Source organism: Lampris incognitus, chromosome 1 (assembly GCF_029633865.1).
Source record: "Lampris incognitus isolate fLamInc1 chromosome 1, fLamInc1.hap2, whole genome shotgun sequence".
Taxonomy (NCBI): Eukaryota; Metazoa; Chordata; class Actinopteri; order Lampriformes; family Lampridae; genus Lampris; species Lampris incognitus.
Genome location: NC_079211.1, coordinates 15,785,036 through 15,805,197, shown reverse-complemented (window position 1 = coordinate 15,805,197; position 20,162 = coordinate 15,785,036). Strand labels below are relative to the sequence as shown.

The following is a 20,162-nucleotide window of genomic DNA, read 5'->3' as shown; positions in this document are numbered from 1 at the left end:
CCTAACCTCACCTAGTCCTCATTTAGTCACCCCCATATGTAAAAGGACCATCGCTGGTGGGATTTTGCTTTTGGCTCATCACCAACCTCCGCCCACATAAACAGAAACACTGGTGACGTTCTCGAACATGCAGTATATTGTACCTCAGCGGTCCGTGTTACACACTATAGCCATCATGAAGGGACAGCGTCTTTCCGTTGTGTTCCTCATACCATATGCAACATTTCTTTTAGGAGAGACACACGCTGTTATTGCAAAAACCATGGTGAATATGTTTGATATTGGTACATAAATCTGATATCAGTATCACTCCTGGCAAATCTTTTCGGCAGTGTGCTGTTATATATATATTTTTTGTGGCTGAGAGCGCACAAGACAAAACTACGACTAACACCCGCTGTTGGTTAAATCTCCAGCCAGTTATGGGTACTAAAATCCCATCTCACTAAATACACACAGCAATTCAACTTCAGTGGAGAGGAATTATTATTTACGTTTGATTGAGGTCTAATTCCATAAATTGGGTGTTGGAGTATAAATAAATGTTTGATATATTCATTATCTTATTCCTTTTTCCCCTTTAGATAGATTATGTCTCCACAGCAAGCCGCTCTGTGGATGTTTCTAGGAATAGATTAGGAAGCATTGGCATGCCTCAATGAGCTAAAAGCACATTTATGCTGGTGTCGCTGAAAGAGAAAATCAGAGATGGAAATTGCATGCATTTATTGTGCTTAGAAAACTGAGAATCTGAAACAGTGGCATCAACAGGTTTTTTTTTTTAACTCCGGCAAATAGCACGTTTACTCTATGATCATAAAGGACTAACTGGGTTCTGAACCTTGTAAAACCAAGGAGTACTGCATAGTCATCTCTGATCTGACGCAAAAAGAAGACCATATTGTGAGGCTTTTAAATACTGTTCAGACTTAAACTCGCTGTTATTGTTTTGCATAATTTCTTCACTTTACGACTGTGAGGCTATTCTTGAATTAATGAAAATATCTTGTTTTTCAGCATCTTACTTGATGAAGCTGGACATATTAAGTTAACAGGTACGTGCTGTTTTCTTCCCTGGTGTTAACTTGTGCAAGGAGTAATCACATCGAGTAGTAAATCCAGATAACTATGGAGGGATAACGGCTCGTTCCGCTGTGATCTTATTTGTTAATTATTTTCGATTAAAAGTTGGTTTGCCATGCGCCATATCACTCGCAGACTGAAGCAGTAAATTATCTTTTTAGATTCTCTCACTGTTTAATTTTGCCAGCAACCCAAAAGAGCTCCAGATGTGTACGGGATTATGTGCTGTCATCTGATTCCCTCTAAATAGATTTTACATTTGTGCTGTGATTGTTGGATTAACTGTGCATATCCACATTTGTAGCGTTTGTTGTCCTTACCCCTCCTATGTGTTGCTGTCTCGTAGACTTTGGTCTGAGTAAAGAGTCAGTAGATGCCGATAAGAAGGCTTATTCCTTCTGTGGTACGGTGGAGTATATGGCCCCTGAGGTGGTCAACAGGAGAGGACACACGCAGAGTGCTGACTGGTGGTCACTGGGCGTACTTATGGTACGTTAACTTTACAGTGTGTTCTTATATCCTCGAGCTAACCAACACCGCAACACTGAGTGCTGTTGTTGCCGTTTTGGGGGTTTTCAATGGGAAAGTTGACATTCACAGATCGAGATGGAGTCAGGGTACTCACGTATATTTCTTCCCTTTTCTCGCTTTGGGTTTGTAGTTTGAGATGCTGACGGGGACGTTACCGTTCCAAGGGAAAGACCGCAACGAGACCATGAACATGATTCTCAAGTGAGGCACATCCCTTGGCTACTCATTTACGCTCTTGATACGACACAAGTTAGGCCTTAGACCATCTTAGCATTCGGTGATATGTGAGTGTGTTTGTTTGCAACGGTGTGTTGTCAACTAATGCTTTTCCATCCTTTTCACTCTTCAACTTCTATTCTTTGTTCAAACTCCCATCCAGAGCTAAGTTGGGAATGCCACAGTTTTTAAGTCCAGAGGCCCAGGGTTTGTTGAGAATGCTATTCAAACGTAACCCTGCTAACAGACTGGGTAAGACACGTGTACCTAACAGCAACAACATCTCTCTCTCTCTCTCTCTCTCTCTCTCTCTCTCTCTCTCTCTCTGTCTGTCTCTCTGTCTCTGTCTCTCTGTCTGTCTCTCTGTCTCTGTCTCTGTCTCTCTCTCTCTCTCTCTCTCTCTCTCTCTCTCTCTCTCTCTCTCTCTCTCTCTCTCTCTCTCTCTCTCTCGCACACACACACTCACTTTTTTATGCCAGTATGGGTGCCAAGCTGTGCATGCGTGTGTGCCCGTGTATTTTCATGCTTGTTGAGTAAACTACTAAGGTGCTGTAGCCTATGCTAGAATAAAAGCAATCCCCACCTTACTCCAGCTGCTACAGCTACTGAAGCATAATTTTAAACACACATTCACAACAGGCCACTGAGAGAGAAAGAGCGTATGATAGTCTTGTTCCTTTTGAAAACACTTAGAGGGGTCTTCTCAGTAAAGCCTCATATGAGTATGAACTAAGTTGCCTCTGCATCCTCAGGGGCAGGTCCTGATGGAGTGGAGGAGATCAAACGTCATTCTTTTTTTTCAACAATTGACTGGAATGTAAGTACGCACACCCGTCTCTCTTTCTCCTTCCTGTGTGTGTGTGTGTGTCGGAAAAATCCAATCTAATTGTCGTCCAGTTATTTCGGACCAGCATCTGTGATGGGGGAAAGAAAACCTATTGATATCAGCACCAGAATGATCAAATAGATAAATAAAGGTGATCAGGCAAAGGAAAACATACAGAAGTAGATGAAGCAAGTAAGCTGCATTTCATACGGGTGGAGCAGAACAAGGTCCATCTGTTTGACTCCTGCGTCCAAGAGATGCAGCCGGGCACTTGCGCGGAGCCGTGATATATGTAGCGTACATGTGATAACCGAGGCCCATAACAACACACTGACATCCTCTCACAGCAGCAGCACAGTGTATTTAGACAGCCCCCACCTCTTTCTGCATTTTGGGTCCTGATCACGGTAGGAGTACTGGAACTCGTCTTACAGATATGGCTCTAATTCAAACCACAACAGTCCATCCCTAGTGGGGACATAGCAGTAGTCAAAACAAAGAAGCTAACAAAATCAAACATCAATTTGCTTATTGTATAAAACTCTTGTTTGTCTGTCCAGTAGCTAAAATTGATTTCACAGAGCGCGAAGAACAAAATCCGGGAGCATCTTGCTATAAGTGATGTGGCGAACATTGAGTTAAAACATCATTTTGAAACTTTATGATGTAATTTGACAGTCTATAGAGAATTAATGAACGCAAGAAAAGCACTTGCATAAGCACAACTGGTGTGAGTGGTTGTGACACTGGTGTAAAAGTCTTAATGTGGATTGCCTTTATGACTTAATGGACCTAGCTCAGCATTTCATAATCCTCCTGGGTTGTGTGTGCGTGTGCGTGTGTGTGTGTGTGTGTGTGTGTGTGTGTGTGTGTGTGTGGGTCAGGTGTTATTGTCTGTTAGGGAATGACACCTCTTTCCCCACACACAACTGAAGCAAAACCCTACAGCTTCTGTTGAGGATTCACACCTGACAGGCGGTTGGCTGAGTGACTACTGGCCCTTGGTCTTAGCGATGCCAAGTGCGCTTGTCTGTGTGTTTGTGGTTGTGTATGTCTGGGCGGAGGGCCAGTTCTCAGTGTGTGTGCACTAATAGCCCTGCATGAGTGTTTAAGAGCCAGCGGGATGCTATTGGCTGGACTGGGCTGTACAGGGAAGGGAGGGGGTTAATCTTTCGTGTGTTTTGGCTTCTCTCTCACGTGCACATTTTAAAAGAAAAATAATATACCGTGGGTTAATGCTTAATTTTTCTTATAAACGTTTGGGGATTTGTGTGTGTGTGTGTGTGTGTGTGTGTGTGCGTGCGTGCGTGCGTGCGTGCGTGTGTGCGTGCGTGGGTGTGCATGCATGCGTGCATGTGCATGTGTGTGTGTACCCCAACAGAAGTTGTACAGGAGAGAGCTCCAGCCCCCGTTTAAGCCTGCTGCAGGAAAGCCAGATGACACATTTTGCTTCGATCCCGAGTTCACGGCCAAAACCCCTAAAGGTAAATGTACACCTACGTGCAAGCAACCATGGCAACCACCGTTTTGGAAAACTCAACAATCTGGCAAATAATGTCTGCGCTGCAAATTGTTTGTGCGTGTGTGTCTGGATAGACTCTCCAGGTATACCTCCCAGTGCTAATGCCCACCAGCTTTTCAAAGGCTTCAGCTTTGTGGCTCCAACATCTTTGGATGAGAACAAGACCTCCCCGCTCCTCAGCATACTGCCTATAGTTCAGGTATAAAATCATACAAGCACATGTGCACGCAGCTCTGAACACTCCCCCCTGCTTGGCATTTTCAGGTTAACCACAGCTTTACCCAGTGTACACACATGGTTTTTATGCATGTATACCTTACAAGCTAAGCTGAGCTAACCCTTTGTGTTTCCTGTCTCGTCCAGATGCACGGAGGCTCAGCTCAATTCTCAGACTTGTATGACCTGCAGGAAGACATAGGGGTTGGCTCCTACTCCATTTGTAAACGCTGTGTACACCGGGTCTCCGCCATGGACTATGCTGTGAAGGTAACCACACAGGCAGGCTACTTTTAAGCTTTTAAATTTCTTGATTTGAAAATAATAAGCCACTGTCAAATAGCATAGGTGATTTAAACCAAATTCTGAAATCCAAAACCTGGATCTTTTTTTCCGCTGGTACTGGGTGCCAGTGAAAAGACTTTAAGGGGTTGCTATAACTGTTCAGCTACAGTTATCAGCTTAATTGTATTTCTATTATTTTTTTCCACAGAAGAATAAAATTCTGGGGGGGGGGGTATTCATGTTGGTACAATTACAGTAGAATGTTTGGGTGAAAAATCTCACTTTTGTTGTAGTCACTGGATTGTTGTTCCTGGGTGACTTTCACACTTGCATCATTTGGTATGGACTTTATTGGCTTTTTGTTAAGTTTGGCCACGGTGTGCTTTGGCACGTGGGACTACATTAGGCAAGCTCTGGTGCACACCAAATGCCTTCAAAAGGTTCACCACTCCCAAATGGACCATGGCGCAGAAAATTTCTGTTATGAAAGCAATTTTGAAAAAATGCATCAAGAAAAAAAAAAGTGGAGTTGTCATGTGTGGTGTCTGGCTGTCTTGTGGGTTCACGGTGGGATGTTTTGGTTATTTGTAGGTTGGTAAACTTGCTATAGAATAGTACAAAGACGGCGTGCAGAATATCATGAGTCATTAGGGTTAGGAAATGTACTGCGAACAGTAGAGGGTTAATTTACATCAACAAAATTCAACATTTTCTCATATTAGATAAATAAATTAAGCTAACATCAATAAACGCTACAACGTGAGGAGGACAAATTGTAATACGATCGTGAGGGGTGGATGAACAGCACCTCCAGATGGTAATAACCATTACACATTACACATAACATTACAGAGGAATATATAACCAGAGCACCAATAACATATAATAACAGGCCAGTGCAGAGCAGACCGCAGGGGCAGCTTCTTCTCTGGGCCAAGTTGGCGTTGTTGTTTTCAGTGAAGAAACAGCAAATATCCATTATTCAAAGTCTTCCAAGGCAGTGTTGGTGAGCTGAAGTCCAAAATGTAACCCGTGCCCATCTTCAGTGATGGTCAGTAGGTTACAGCAATATAATAGCATCAAAAATTAGACGATCGGGGCATCCCAGTTGCTCACCTGGTAGAGCATTTACCACATAAGGCTGAGTCCTTACCGCAGCGGCCTGGGTTCGAATCCGGCCCGGACCTTTTGCTGTATGTCATCCCCTCTCTCTACTATTACTATCAAATAAAGACAGAAAATGCCACAAAAAAAAAATTAAGACGATCCAGAAGTTTGTTATATGAAAACAATCACAGTCCCAACACATCAGGTTACCCTTTGTGTTTTTTTAATTATAGAACATGGCATTACAACAATTATTGATTCTGTGTTATAACAACAACAAAACTAAAAGAATGAACGAAGCAGGGCCCTTATTAAAATACTTAGATGTGTTTAACCGTCACAGTCCTCATGATATAAAATGAATGAATGCAAAGGACTTTCATTCATTCTAAAGCAATAAACAACAGTAAGAAAACATTGCTCAGCCATGGGAAATGTTTTATTGAAGCTACTGAGATTATTTCCAGCTGTGACTGTGATTAATCCTGCTCTTGAAATTGTATTTTTATAGCGGAGTTTTAACATTGGAGTCCATGGCACTTACATGTCTAATCCCCCTCATAAAGTCAATTCAATAAGGAGAGACATATTGAATGAAGTAAGGACAATTGTTTATTATACCAGATGATTTAACGGAAAAGAATACATGTCAAGAAAGTCTTTGACGCTAAGACTCAACAGGGAGATATGTTTTGAATTAAGGGGCATCAGCCCCGAGCAGCAGCATAATCAATCCCCCCATGGAGTTCAGACACTGGTGGTGGCGGCTGATGACTTCTGCTGAGATGATGGATAGATAGATAGATAGATAGATAGATAGATATTCCAGGTCTTCTTGCCATGCCTCAGTTAGGGGCACAGACAGGAGTATTAACATGCACGTTGCTGATGGTGGGAGGAAACCAGAGCACCTGGAGGAAACCCACGCAGACATGGGGAGAACATGCAAACTCCACACAGAAAGGGCCTGCAGTTCGAACCTAGGCCTTTTTGCTGTGAGGCTGTAGTGCTAACAGCTGGGCCACTGTGCTGCCCCGTAAGGCTGATGAGACTGAGGAAGAGATGGAACTTATGAGCTGCGAGGACTAGGCGGTGATGGGAAGGTGGAGGGGCATGTATAACACCAGCACGAATGCCTAAAGGTGGCGAGAGAAACATATTTGAAAAAGACAACAGCAAAATGACTGGCAAACCATGCAGGTGTGTCACTGTGCTAATGGATAGATGAGAACAGGTGATGTGATCAGCTGAAAAATAAAATTGACAGCACCAGACAATGACTGCAAGGAAAAATATGAATGTGCATGCATAAGAGAGGAGAATGGCAGGATAAAATAAGAAATTTGATAACAGGCCTATGCATGCAAAAGATAGTCTTCCTGACTGAAATTTCTCTAAAACTCCATTCAAACAAACATGACGGCGAGGTGAATAAGATGAATTAGTTTTGGTTCATCCAGTGTTCCTCCAGTTCTCCTGTGCTGAGATCAGCAGTGAACGATTTGCTAACTTGTGAAATATGATCGACGTCTCATTTGTTCAACACTCATTCCCGAATACAAAATGTTTTGACACTGTCTCTGCCACGTCAACAGTGTGCATGCGTGCAGCGACAGAGCAGCATTGGTCGAGCAAGCTAGAGAGTGAATAAAGAGAGGGAGGGACAATGCAGAGAGTGCATAGAATGCATAGAAGCAGATTTTTTTTTCAGTCCATCAAGTGCAGAGGTGTTTGTGAAAGAGCTGGGTCTTTAGTCTTTTCTTAAAGATTGAGAGGGACTCTGCTGATCTAAAAGACTTGGGTAACTCGTTCCACCACTGGAACTATAGAAAAGAAGAGTCTAGCTATTAACTTAGGGCCCTGTTCTGGTGGTAGTACCTTTTACTGGCAGAGTGTCGTCAGCAGGAGGAAGCACAGACCTGAATAAGGGAGTTCAGGTAGGTGAGAGAAGATTTAGTTGCTGTTTTCTAAGTGAGTGTCAGGGTTTTGAAATTGATGTGGACAGCGACCGGGAGCTAGTGGAGGGATATGAACAGCGGGATGACGTGCTCTTTTGGGCTGGTTGAAGACCGGACGTGCCACTGTGTTCTTGACTATGCAGAGGTTTGAACGTACATGCTGGAAGGTCTGCCAATAAGGAGTTGCAGTAGTCAATGTATGATATTATGAGAGACTGTACCAGGAATTTTGCTGCATGCTAAGACAAGTAGGATCTGATGTTCCTGATTTTGTATAGGGCAAATCGACATGACCAAGCAATAGAGGCCACCTGAACCTTAAGTGGTATTGGTCATCAATCACGACACCCAAGTTTCAGGGAGACTTTGTGGGCATGAGTTGGGTTGATTTGAGCTGGATACTGATCTCTTGTTGTAAAGAGGGACTGGGTGGGATGACAAGGAGCTTGGTCTTAGAGAGGTTAAGTTGAAGGTGGCGTTCTTTCATCCATGCCAATATATCAGCGAAGCATGAGATCTGAGCCGAGAGTGTGTGGACTTCCGGCGGGAATGGCAGGAAGAGCTGGGTATCATCAGCATAGCAATGGTATGAGTAACCATGGAAGCAGATGATTGCACCAGTGAGGTTATGTGTATTGAGAAGAGAAGGAGGCCGAGCACTGGTCCTTGAGGAACTCCTGATAAGCCATGCTGCTTGGTAACGTCTCCCCTCCAAAATACTCTTAAAATATCTCTCTGAGAGGTTGGACATCAACCAGTGGAAGGCAGTTCCTGAGATACCAAAGTCAGTGAGTGTGAAGAGGAGAATTCGGTGGTTAACCGTGTCAAAGGCAGCTGACAGATTTAGCAGCAATAGAGCTGAGGACTGACCAGCAGCTCTAGCTGAACGCAGTGATTCCATCACCAACAGGAGTGCAGTCTCAGTAGAGTGCCCCTGCTTAAAGCCAGACTGATATGGGTCGTACAGGCTATTCTCAGAAAGGAATTCAGAGACTTGGTTAAAGACTGTGCGTTCAAGTATTTTTGATAGGAAGGGCAAGAGTGAATGCGGTGGGGAACATACTCGTTCTAAGTGAGGAGTTGATGATGTGTGTGACTGCGGGGTTAAGTGTGGGGGGAAATGGTCTGAAGAAGGTCAGATGGTATCAGATCCAGTGGAGAGGTAGTGGTTTGAGAATCCAGCAGATGTTTGGAGACTTCCTCGGTTAGAGGGGAGACTGAGGAGAGTGTGGCCCTGTTAGCTAGCAGCTGCAGACTGAGATGGTCAGGCTCAGAGAACTGGTTACTGATGGCAGAGACATTATCAGTAAAAAATGAGGCGAACATGTCTGCAGTGAGCAGAGTAGAGGGCGGAGAGGAGGTGGGTTGAAGAGTGAGTTAAAAGCAGAGAACATTTTCAGAGCATCTATGGCACCACAGATACTGTTCTGATAGTAAGTGGTCTTAGCCGTTTTTAAACCGGAGGAGAATGATGCTAGGAGATTCTGATAGTCACTGAGGTCAGTGGGCTCTCTGGATTTATGACATTTTCTCTCTGCTGCTCTGAGTTCCGCCCTTTACCCTCTGATGAATTCAGTGAGCCATGAACTAGGGGTGTGTTGCGAGCAGGTTTGGATGTTAGGGGACAGAGATGATTAAGAGAGGAGGCTAGTGATGAACAGAATGTGTCTGTAGCCTCACTGACATGGAGTGACGAGAAGTCATTATAAGGTGATATTGTAGCCAAGACCTCTTTGGATAGTTGAGTCGGTGTGAGGGACCGGATGTTGCAGCGGAAGGAGACCAGTTGTGAAGGAACATGAGGATGTTCCGGTAAGGTGATCGTAAATTGAATAAAGAGGTGGTCAGACAGACAGATGTAGGAGGGTGACAGTCAGATTTGCAGTGGAGCAGAAAGTCAAAAATATTGAGTATTGCCAGCTTTGTGTGTGGGAGGGGCCGAGACCTGTTTGAGGTCAAATGAGGACATAAGTGACAGGAAGTCAGTTGCTTTGGGTTTGTCAGTATGGCTATTCATACCTCCCATGACATCAGTGGTTTGTCATCATCAGGAAACACAGTCATGTCTTTATGCATGCTCAATAATCCAGGTAAGGAAATCACAGAAAGTTGAGTCAGTTCATCCAAGCACAACGTTTAGTGAGAGAAACGTTCCATCTCTCATCTAAGTGACCTCTTCCACCCTTATGCCACTGTATTGTTTATAAAGGTGGGGGTACCTGCTGTCAGTTGAGACTGAAGAGGTCACTTAGATGAGTGATGAAATGTTTTTCTCAATAAACAGTGTCCAGATGAACTGATTCACTTTTTGTGATCATACAGTTATAACTGTGCACAAAAAAAATTTAGGCTGATAGGTCCAGTAGTTTGCGAGATTAGCTGCGGACACACACACACACACACACACACACACACACACACACACACACACACAAACACACACACACACACACAAGATCTAGCCAAAAGATGCTCTTGCTATAGAGCAATGTAAAACGACCCGAACCAGTACAGTGTGAACTCTGGTCTGAACTTTTGTGAACTTTGGTTGGAATTTTTGGAAGCCTCTTATTTGGAAAAGCGGCATTAGTTAATCAATCACAGTGTGTGTGAAATTTTCAATACACTTGATGCTGCTACAGGCCAGCAGAGGGCAGCACATCCTCAGCCAGCAGCTGCTGCCTTATTGCACAATGTCTTAAAACATTGACACAAGCGTTTCAGTTCTTTTTCATTTCTTTGAATCGGGCTCAAGCTTTGTATGGACACTAACCGTAGTTTTGTATCTTTCCATTTGCCCCCAAGATTATAGACAAGGGTAAGCGGGATCCCTCAGAGGAGATTGAAATCCTGATGAGATACGGACAGCATCCAAACATCATCACTCTCAAAGACGTGAGCATTACTTGTGTGTGAGCTTTTCCATACAGTGAAGCTTTGGATGTTTTTTCCTCGGCATACTGACGGGCTGGGGCCTGCGTGCATGCATGCCCATATCTTTGTGCTTTTTGTGTGTGTTTGTGTGTGTGTGTGTGTGTGGTAGGTGTATGATGAAGGCAGGTATGTGTACTTAGTAACAGAGCTGATGAAAGGAGGAGAGCTGCTCGATAGAATTCTCAGGCAGAAGTTCTTCTCTGAGAGAGAGGCCAGCGCAGTGCTCTACACCATAACAAAGACTGTTGACTACCTCCACTGCCAAGGGGTAAGGACACACATTTTTCTTTTTTTTTCCCTTTGTTTTGCCTGCACACAGTGATGGTCTGGCCATCTTGAATTTGAGCAAATGCCGCAGCTGACCATTGGCCATTTGGGCCGCTCAGAATGAATTGCTGTAGTGGAGGGAAAATAGAATATATAGTCATCGACTAGTGCATCAAATCCCAGAATCCTCCCTCTCCTCATTCTTCAAAGGACATCTACTTGAAAGGTACTTTTATAAGAGTTGCATAGCTCCTTTAAGGAATAGGGCAGTGCGTAATGTGTGTGCGTAGCAAGTGTGTGGTTGAGCGAGTGCGAGCGAGCGAGTGGCAGAAAAGTGACGGTGAATGCGAGCGGAGTAGAGGAAAAGGTTAGTTGTAAGTTGTCAATCTGGCAGTAAATGTACAGTACAGGCTACAGCAGGATTCTCCCTACCATTATAAGGCTTAGGCACAGCACCCAAGCTATTTTGGGACCCGCTTAAGCTGAATGAATGTAAAATTGGATGTGGAGAGCCTCAAAACTAACTAAATGACTCTTCCCAAATCTAGTAGTTGTAGTTGGTCCAAAGTGGACTTCTTTTTTTTGTCTTTATTCATTTTGAGTATTGTTTATTTATTCACTGCTTTAGCATTTCCAAAATGTTGTACATGGATATGGTAATAATAATAGTCCAAAAGATGTGAAATTGCATGTGTTTTATTAAAAAACGTAAAATTTTCTTGGGGGAGGACCCCCAAATAAATACATGCACTTAAGTCTTCCACAAACCTAGGGAAAATGCTGACATTTTAAGCTATTCCAACATGCATGAGTGCAGGCCGGTGTCGCGTGCTCGTGCTGTATATACCGTGCTTATCCTAGTAATAGGCCTAATATACTTGGCTAAAAGTGTATTTGAGGTTAGCACTGGGTTTGGAAATAGAGCCGTCAGGCCAGTATACATCACAAATGCCAGGGCCGTTTTTGGTCCCAGTCCATAGGTGATTCGTTAAAAAAAAAATTATATGGCTCCCCAAGTCAACATTATACTTTAAATAATACTTTAAAGACTCTATGCACTACTTAGTTTCAGCCAAGTATCTGGTCAAAGATTCATCTTAGCTGTTCTGATATTTCCCGTGAAACCGTGGTTCACCAGGTCCGGTCTTTCTTAAACTAGGCCTCAAGTTAAGATGTCTTTTATTTGTCCCTTGCTTTTATATAAATATATAAATAGTACTTTGAGGTTGACTCTTTGAATAGAACACAAGCCCTGGAGACCATTGTGTAAAACCCACCTGTTGTCATCATTGTACCATAATTGTAGTAATGAATGAATGCCCTTGCTAGTATTTCTGTAGTAGGGTATTAATTTTAGCATGTAGCCTACATTTTTGCATAATTCACTTGTGTTCATGAAGACGTTCAGTTAATAAAGAAAAACTTGAGAGATTTTAAAGTTCTTTTGCCAAAGAAAGACAAGACTTGCTCTTGTGGTTCTGCCCATTTTGGATGAATGGCTTCCACTTACATGTAAAAGTTATTTTCTTAGTATCTAAAAATCAAGAGAATGAATTTGCACAATGATTTCACACATCATCTGATCCATTGGCTGGTTGATCAAGTTTTTTGAAGCACTTGATCCCATTTTTGTTTATGTGTCATATTTCCCAATCCTCTATTTGTTTCCCCCCCCAGGTGGTCCACAGAGACCTAAAGCCCAGCAACATCCTTTACATGGATGACTCGGGGAACGCGGACTCCATCAGGATCTGTGACTTTGGCTTCGCCAAGCAGCTTCGAGGGGGAAATGGCGTGCTCCTCACCCCCTGCTACACAGCCAACTTTGTGGCACCAGAGGTGAGGGAGTGTGCATGTGGAGGGGGATTGATAAGATAAAAAAAAGAATGAGAAGAGGTAAGTGTTAGACTTGGGTAAATGGAATAAGTTGTGATGGAAATGTGTTGATACAACAGAAGAAAGGAGGTAAAGCTGACGGGAGATGAAGAGAAGGGTGTAAATAAAAACTAAGCAGTATTCATAATTACCAGGAGTCTCCGATATAATGTGTGTATATATACCCATCTGTGTCTGTCTAGGTACTAATGCGGCAAGGCTATGATGCTGCCTGTGATATATGGAGTCTTGGAGTTCTACTGTATACTATGCTAGCAGGGTAAGACTACTTTCTCTCAGTAAACATTGGTGTATATATGAATTATTTTGTGTAGCATGATTCTGTTTATCTCCCTGACCTCCTTTCCGATCTCCTTTGCCAGGTACACGCCGTTCGCTAACGGTCCCAATGACACACCGGAAGAGATCCTGCTCCGAATAGGCTCCGGAAAGTTCTCTCTGACTGGTGGCAATTGGGATACGGTGTCAGACACCTCAAAGGTGTGCGTGCGCACGTGCACGCGCACACACACGCGCACGCGCTCGCATGCACACACACACACACACACACACACACACACACACACACAAGCCACGGTCATTTTACAAGGACATCAAGAAAGGAACATTGTTAAGGAACAGTGGCTTATTACTGTCTTATTACACAAGACCTAAGACAAGTTAATGCAAATCTAATGCCATTAAGATTTTAATTTAGTGATTCAACCCTGGTTTAATTTTTTAGAGTAGTGATTTTACCCTGAATTAACTTTAACTCTTGAGTTTTTCAGCATCTTGGTTAAATAAACCAATCGTTCAAAGTCAAGCAGCAAATGGCATGCTACCCCACTGGACCAAAGCGACAAAAGCATCACTGAGTGGTGTTAATACATTAGCTCTGAGAGGAGCCTGCCTCGGCAGAGCTGACCACAGCCTTGTGGCTACTTTTGCAATTTCTCCATCGGGGTCATTGATGTTTCATCTGATCTGATGACCTGATGGCTTGTTGCAAGTGGTGTTTTTATTCTGGCAGGTGGTGTTGAAGAGTGAGAGAGACTTGACTTTTAAAAGCAACTTTAATAAAATGGTACAGATTCACAGCTGCTTTGAAACAAAGAATCAGATAGAGATGGTTTACAAGACATAGAAATAACATTATCTGAAAACATTACTAAACATTAGTTCATCATCCATCACTTAACAAGTGACATCATCATAACACCGCTGATGTACAAACACAACCATAATATTCATTAATTTGTGAAATTTAAAATAAATTAAAACGCTGGCTTTTACAAGAGAGGTGAACACAGGGACCATTTCTTCACACAGTTTTCCTTCTATCTTGTTCTTTCTGGTAATATAAACGAACAATCTGAAACACCAAAAGTTCCATAAGTCTTTTGATGTCTAAAAAAAACCCAATGGAAAACCATTTCTACCAACCCACAGATAGGATATTCATGAGAAAAAGTGTGATTAAACACAGAGATAAAAAATTCACTGCAACAGCTCCATGTAATATGCTCCACTTTAAGTTACCTGTGTACTTGTTTAAAGGCAGTTTATAGAGGACTCTCCAAACTGGCTTCACAGTGTCGCTGACGCCAAGTTTTTCCCTCCAAACTGTATCCATTTTACCATTCAACTTATTTTTAGTTAAAACTTTTAACATAACATCTGTAGATTGTTTTTCCATTCACAGTATGCAGATCTAGAAACATGAATACATATTTCAAGACGAGGGAGGAACACAGGGTGACACATAAGAGTGGAGGAAAGTGCACACAGATGGACAATATCTTATACAGGAGGCATGATCTGAAAAGGATTGGAGACTGCAAGGTGATGACAGGGGAGAACGTAGCTAGGCAGCATCGGGTGTTGGTCTGTAGGATGACTTTGGAGATCAAGAAGAGGACGAGAGTAAAGGCAGAGCCAAGGATCAAATGGTGGAAGTTGAAGAAGGAAGACTCTTGTGTAGAGTTCAGAGAGGAGTTAAGACAGAAACTGTGTGGTGTGAAGTGTTGCCGGATGGCTGGGCAACCACTGCAGAAATAGTGAGGGAGACAGCTAAGAAGGTACTTGGTGTGTCATCAGGACAGAGGAAGGAAGACAAGGAGACTTGGTGGTGGAATGAGGAAGTACAGCAAAGTATATAGAGGAAGAGGTAGGGAAAGAAGAAGTGGGATAGTCAGAGAGATGAAAGTAGACAGGAGTACAAGGTCATACAGCATAAAACGAAGAGAGAGGTGGTAAAGGCAAAGGAAAAGGCGAATGGTGAATTGTATGATAGGTTGGACACAGGAGAAAAGGACCGATTGGCTAGACAGAGGGACTAAGCTGGGAAGGATGTCCAGCAGGTTAGAGCTATGAAGGATAGAGATGGAAACAAGCTAGGGGAGTGTGTTGAGAAGGTGGGAGGAGTAATGAGGGGGTTGATGAATGAAGAAAATTAGAGAGAAAGGGGGGTTGATGAATGAAGAAAATGAGAGAGAAAGAAGGTTGGATGATTGTGGGGATAGTGAATCAGGAAGTGCAGTGGGATAGCAAGGAGGAAGTGAGGGCAGCTATGAAGAGGATGGAGAGTGGAAAGGCAGTTGGTCCAGATGACATACCTGTGAAGGCATGGAGATGTTTAGGAGAGATGGTAGTGGAGTTTTTAACTGGATTGTTTAACACAATCTTGGAAAGTGAGAGGATGCGTGAGGAGTGGAGAAGAAGAATATTGATACAGATTTTCAAGAATAAGGGTGATGTGCAGAGCTGTAGTAACTACAGAGGTATTAAGTTGATCAACCACAGCATGAAGATATGGGAAATAGTAGTGGAAGCTAGGTTAAGAGGAGAGGTGATGATTAGCGAGCACTGCAGATGCGATGTTTGCTTTGAGAATATTGATTGAGAAGTATAGAGGTCAGAAGGAGTTGCATTGTGTCTTTGTGGATTTAGAGAAAACCTTTGACAGGGTGCCAAGAGAGGTGTGCTATTGTATGAGAAAGTCGGGAGTGGCAGAGAAGTATGTAAGAGTGGTGCAGGATATGCACGAGGGCGGGGTGACAGTGGTGAGATGTGCAGTAGAAATAACAGATAGGTTCAAGGTGGAGGTGGGATTACATCCAGGATCGGCTCTGAGCCCTTTCTTGTTTGCAGTTGTGATAGACAGGTTGATGAACAAGATCAGACAGGAGTCTCCGTGGACTCTGATTGTGATCTGTAGCGAGAGTAGGGAGCAGGTTAAGGAGAGCCTGGAGAGGTGGAGGTATGCACTGGAGAGAAGAGGAATGAAAGTCAGTAGTGCAAGATGGAATAAGAATGAGAGGGAGGACAACAGAATGGTGAGGATGCAAGGAGTAGAGTTGGCAAAGGTGGATGGGTTTAAACACTTGGGGTTAGCTGTTCAAAGTAACGGGGAGTGCAGAAGAAAGGTGAAGAAGTGAGTGTGGGCAGGGTGGAGTGGGTGGAGAAGAGTGCCAAGTGATTTGCAACAGAAGGATACCAGCAAGAGTTAAAGGGAAGGTTTACCAAGATGGTAGTGAGACCAGCTATGTTGTATGGTTTGGAGGTGGTGGCACTGACGAAAAGACAGGAGGCGGAGCTGGAGGTGGCAGAGTTGAAGATGCAAAAATTTTGTTGGGAGTGACGAAAAAAGACAGGATTAAGAATGAGTATATTAGAGGGACAACTCAGGTTGGACGTGGAGCCAAAGCAAGAGAGGAAAGATTGAGATGATTTGGACATGTGCGAAGTAGAGATGCTGGGTATATTGGGAGAAGGATGCTGAATATGGAACTGCCAGGCTAGAGGAAAAGAGGAAGGCCAAAAAGGAGGTTTACGGATGTGGTGAGGGAGGACATGCAGGTGGCTGGCGTGATAGAGGTAGATACAGAGGACAGGAAGAGATGGAAACAGATGATCCGCTGTTGCAACCCCTAACGGAACAACCAAAAGTAGTAGTAGTATGCAGGTCCTAAATCTTTTTTCTGTTTGACATCCAACAATAAACCAGAACAACAGTCTAAATTTGGTAACAGTCCCAAATCTGGAAAAGGGTCCTTTTCATTTGGAAACTCCTCACCTTCCCAATGCATTTTCAACAGTTCATTATCTGTTTATGTAAATTTTGCAATCCAACTATTTAAAATGGTCCTCATCAGGCAAACAGATTTCATTCCTATCAGTGCAGCCACAGCTTCAGTGTTCATAAATCCAGTCCAGCTACACCTACTCTCCGTCCGAGAGTTGTAGCACCAGCAGAGCAGAGAGTGTGATGGAGGTCTTGTGTTCCACTGATCTGTATGTCCATTCTGGATCCATCATTAAGAGGCTCCTACAGTAACCAGTACAGGGAGACTGATGGCTCTAAACGTCCTTCTCAAAATGCTACTTGCCAACTCCTTCCACACTGAGTATTTAAACCCAGTCAGCTATATCTGTGCAAATGAAATGTTGCCACTCTACCAAGTACCAAGCCTTGCCCCCCCCTTCCTAAGTAAAGCACATTTTGATGTACTCAATGCATCTTACCCCCCCCCCCAAAAATCTACTAAAACATCTTGTAATTTTTGGAGTAAACCGGTACGTGGCACCAAACAAGCTAAACGATGCCGTAGTGCTGATGCTACAAGATTATTGATGACTAGAGCTCTTCCTCCAAAAGACATCTGAGAGAGCTGCCATTTCCACTTGTTTATCACTAGAATGACTGGGATTTCACTCCTACCTAAAACGACCAAAGGCGGTCAAAATGACCGCCGGTTTTTAAACTCTAATTCTGTCAAGATTAATACCCAACTGAGATATTAATGCACTGCATATGCTAGTATGCCTGTTAGGAAACGACTGACACCAAAAAATTACATTTTAACAATTATAATACTATTTTTAAACAATTTAAACTTCAGAGAAAAACAAAACCGAAAACACATATTGCTAATCTAACAAACATAACAAGGCCTACAAAATGTGAAATGTAAAAAAAAAATCTGAAAATAACCATTGGAACAGTCCCAAACAATGACCAGAACTTAAAAACTACTAGAACGACCATGGGCTGTCAAAATGACCAGTGGTTCTCTATATTCTAGGGGTGCAATGAGTCACATTTGTCATGATTCAGGGCTCACGATTTGGATTCAATACGATACAGTGGATGCCTTGGTAAGCAAGAGACAAAACACTATTGCAGTTCTCTATTTTTCATTTATTTTAAGAATTAGGCCCAACATTTTGGCATTATCAAGGCCCATATTCAAACAATGCTAGTGCAAAAGTTCTAACAAAATGTTGTGCCATCTTTTCTTGTTGTTTAAAACAATTGCTTTACTTTAAAACTTTAAACTTTAAAAACTACTAGAATGACCAAGACAGTTATTTTGACTGTTTGGGATTTTCAAAGTTTAATAACTTTGTGGGGGGGGGGGGATACAGACCTGCCGCTCCCCAAATGCTCCTAAAATTGCATATATTTGCATTAAAATTAGTTTTATATCAATTGCACCAAAAAAGTTGTAAGATCTACCTAAAACAACCACGAGCGGTCAAAATGACCGCTTGTAATTTGCGTGTCATTGTGCGCATCATGTCACTGTTTATGACGTGTGTTGTTTGTGTCATTTCCTTCACAACGTTCAGGGTTTTTTTTACATTTCACCTTTTATAGGCCTGGTGTTACGTTTGTTAGATTAGCAATATGTGTTGTCCGTTTTGTTTTTCAGGTATTATTTCCAACATGTCTGGGTACAGCCGCCATTTCAGATGCACCATGACTACCACCGAGGCGTTGCAGTATTTACAGGCATTGGACAGCGGCGATTTTAAATTGTTTGAAAAATAGTGTTGTAACGATCACAGGTGTGTAGACTCGCTAGCCCATTGGCTAATGGGTCAGATCCTTTAGTCAACTGGTTAATGTAGTCGCCCGTGGTGGGGGAGACCTGGGTACGCATCCCCACTGCGGCAGTTCCCGGCTGCCCCCTGAATTCGCTACAGTATTAAAGTTGTTAAAATGTTAATTTTGGTGTCAGTCATTTTCTAACAGACATACTAACATATGCAATGCAATAATATCTCAATTGGGTATTTAGCTTGACAGAATATAGAGTTTAAAAACCAGTAGTCATTTTGACCGCCCATGGTTATTTTAAGTAGGAGTGAAATCCCGCTCATTCTAGTGTTAATAACACACAATCTCGTGAAATGGGGAGGGTCTCAAAACATGAAGACCATATCGAGCGATTCGGAATTCGACCCAGTATCATCCCACCCCTACTATATTCTGTCAAGATAAATACCCAATTGACATATTAATGCATTGCATATGTTAGTATGTCTGTTAAGGAACGACCGACACCAAAATTAACATTTTAACAACTTTAATACTATTTTTCAAACAATTTAAAATCGCCGTTGTCCAACGCCTGTAAATACTGCAACGCCTCAGTGGTAGTCATGGTGTGTCTGAAATGGCAGACATGTTGGAAATAATCAAAAATCAAGTTTATACTATTACTCTGCACTAGAGAATGCTAGTGTGTTTCTAGGACAGAGCAATGAACATCACGAAGGAAATGATGCAACCAACACATTTCATAAATAGTTACCTGACGCGCGCCATGACGCGTAAATTACACATGATCATTTTAGGTAGATCTTATCATATCATTTTTTTTTGTGTGCAGTTGATCTAAAACTCATTTTAATGCAAATATAGACCATTTTAGGAGCATTCAGGGAGCGACAGGTCTGTATCTTTTTTTTTCACAGTTTATTGAACTGTAAAAATCCAAAATGGTCAAAATGACTGCCTTGGCCATTCTAGTGTTACCTTCCCTCATCTTCTCTAAAATTCACTCCAAGTTTCTCTTAACCAACTGTTCTTACTAAGATAAACACTCAGATATCTGATACTATCTTTTCCATCCCAAACCCCCCCAATAAAACTGGAAGCCCACCAAACCAGTTTCCAACTGCCAGTGCTTCACTTTTTCTCCACTTTAACTTTGCAGCAGAAATAAGACCAAAGTTGAACACAATTTTGCCAACAATATTAATTTCAGATTGGTTTCTATGAGGACCATGACATCATCAGCATAAGCAGATAAAACATGAGCAGTATTAAAACCTGGTAAAGACTATACCATCAATACAGGACCCATTTTGTGTAACAAGGGTTCAATAGATAATGCAAAAAGCATTCCAGATAGAGAGCAGCCCTATTTGACACCTCTGTGTACTGTGAAGGGAGCACTCAGCCCCCCCCCCCCATTTTTCTTCAATACACTTTGAATGTCTCAGCACAAAACCTTGATCATAGCAATGAGACATGGGCTGAGATCAAACT

The 20,162-nt window shown here is 42.6% G+C and overlaps 1 protein-coding gene across 1 annotated transcript in view; it reads left to right on the top strand.

Annotated features, from left to right (window-relative positions):
• rps6kal (ribosomal protein S6 kinase a, like) overlaps positions 1 to 20,162 on the top strand; it is a 32,376-nt gene that overhangs the window by 5,161 nt on the left and 7,053 nt on the right. Inside the window, exons 8-20 of the mRNA XM_056281718.1 lie at positions 1,018 to 1,055; positions 1,430 to 1,572; positions 1,745 to 1,815; positions 1,994 to 2,082; positions 2,583 to 2,647; positions 4,038 to 4,140; positions 4,253 to 4,377; positions 4,542 to 4,664; positions 10,550 to 10,639; positions 10,788 to 10,946; positions 12,623 to 12,784; positions 13,024 to 13,100; positions 13,204 to 13,321. Coding sequence (XP_056137693.1) covers positions 1,018 to 1,055; positions 1,430 to 1,572; positions 1,745 to 1,815; positions 1,994 to 2,082; positions 2,583 to 2,647; positions 4,038 to 4,140; positions 4,253 to 4,377; positions 4,542 to 4,664; positions 10,550 to 10,639; positions 10,788 to 10,946; positions 12,623 to 12,784; positions 13,024 to 13,100; positions 13,204 to 13,321 — 1,363 coding nt within the window. The remainder of the gene's footprint in view (positions 1 to 1,017; positions 1,056 to 1,429; positions 1,573 to 1,744; positions 1,816 to 1,993; positions 2,083 to 2,582; positions 2,648 to 4,037; positions 4,141 to 4,252; positions 4,378 to 4,541; positions 4,665 to 10,549; positions 10,640 to 10,787; positions 10,947 to 12,622; positions 12,785 to 13,023; positions 13,101 to 13,203; positions 13,322 to 20,162) is intronic.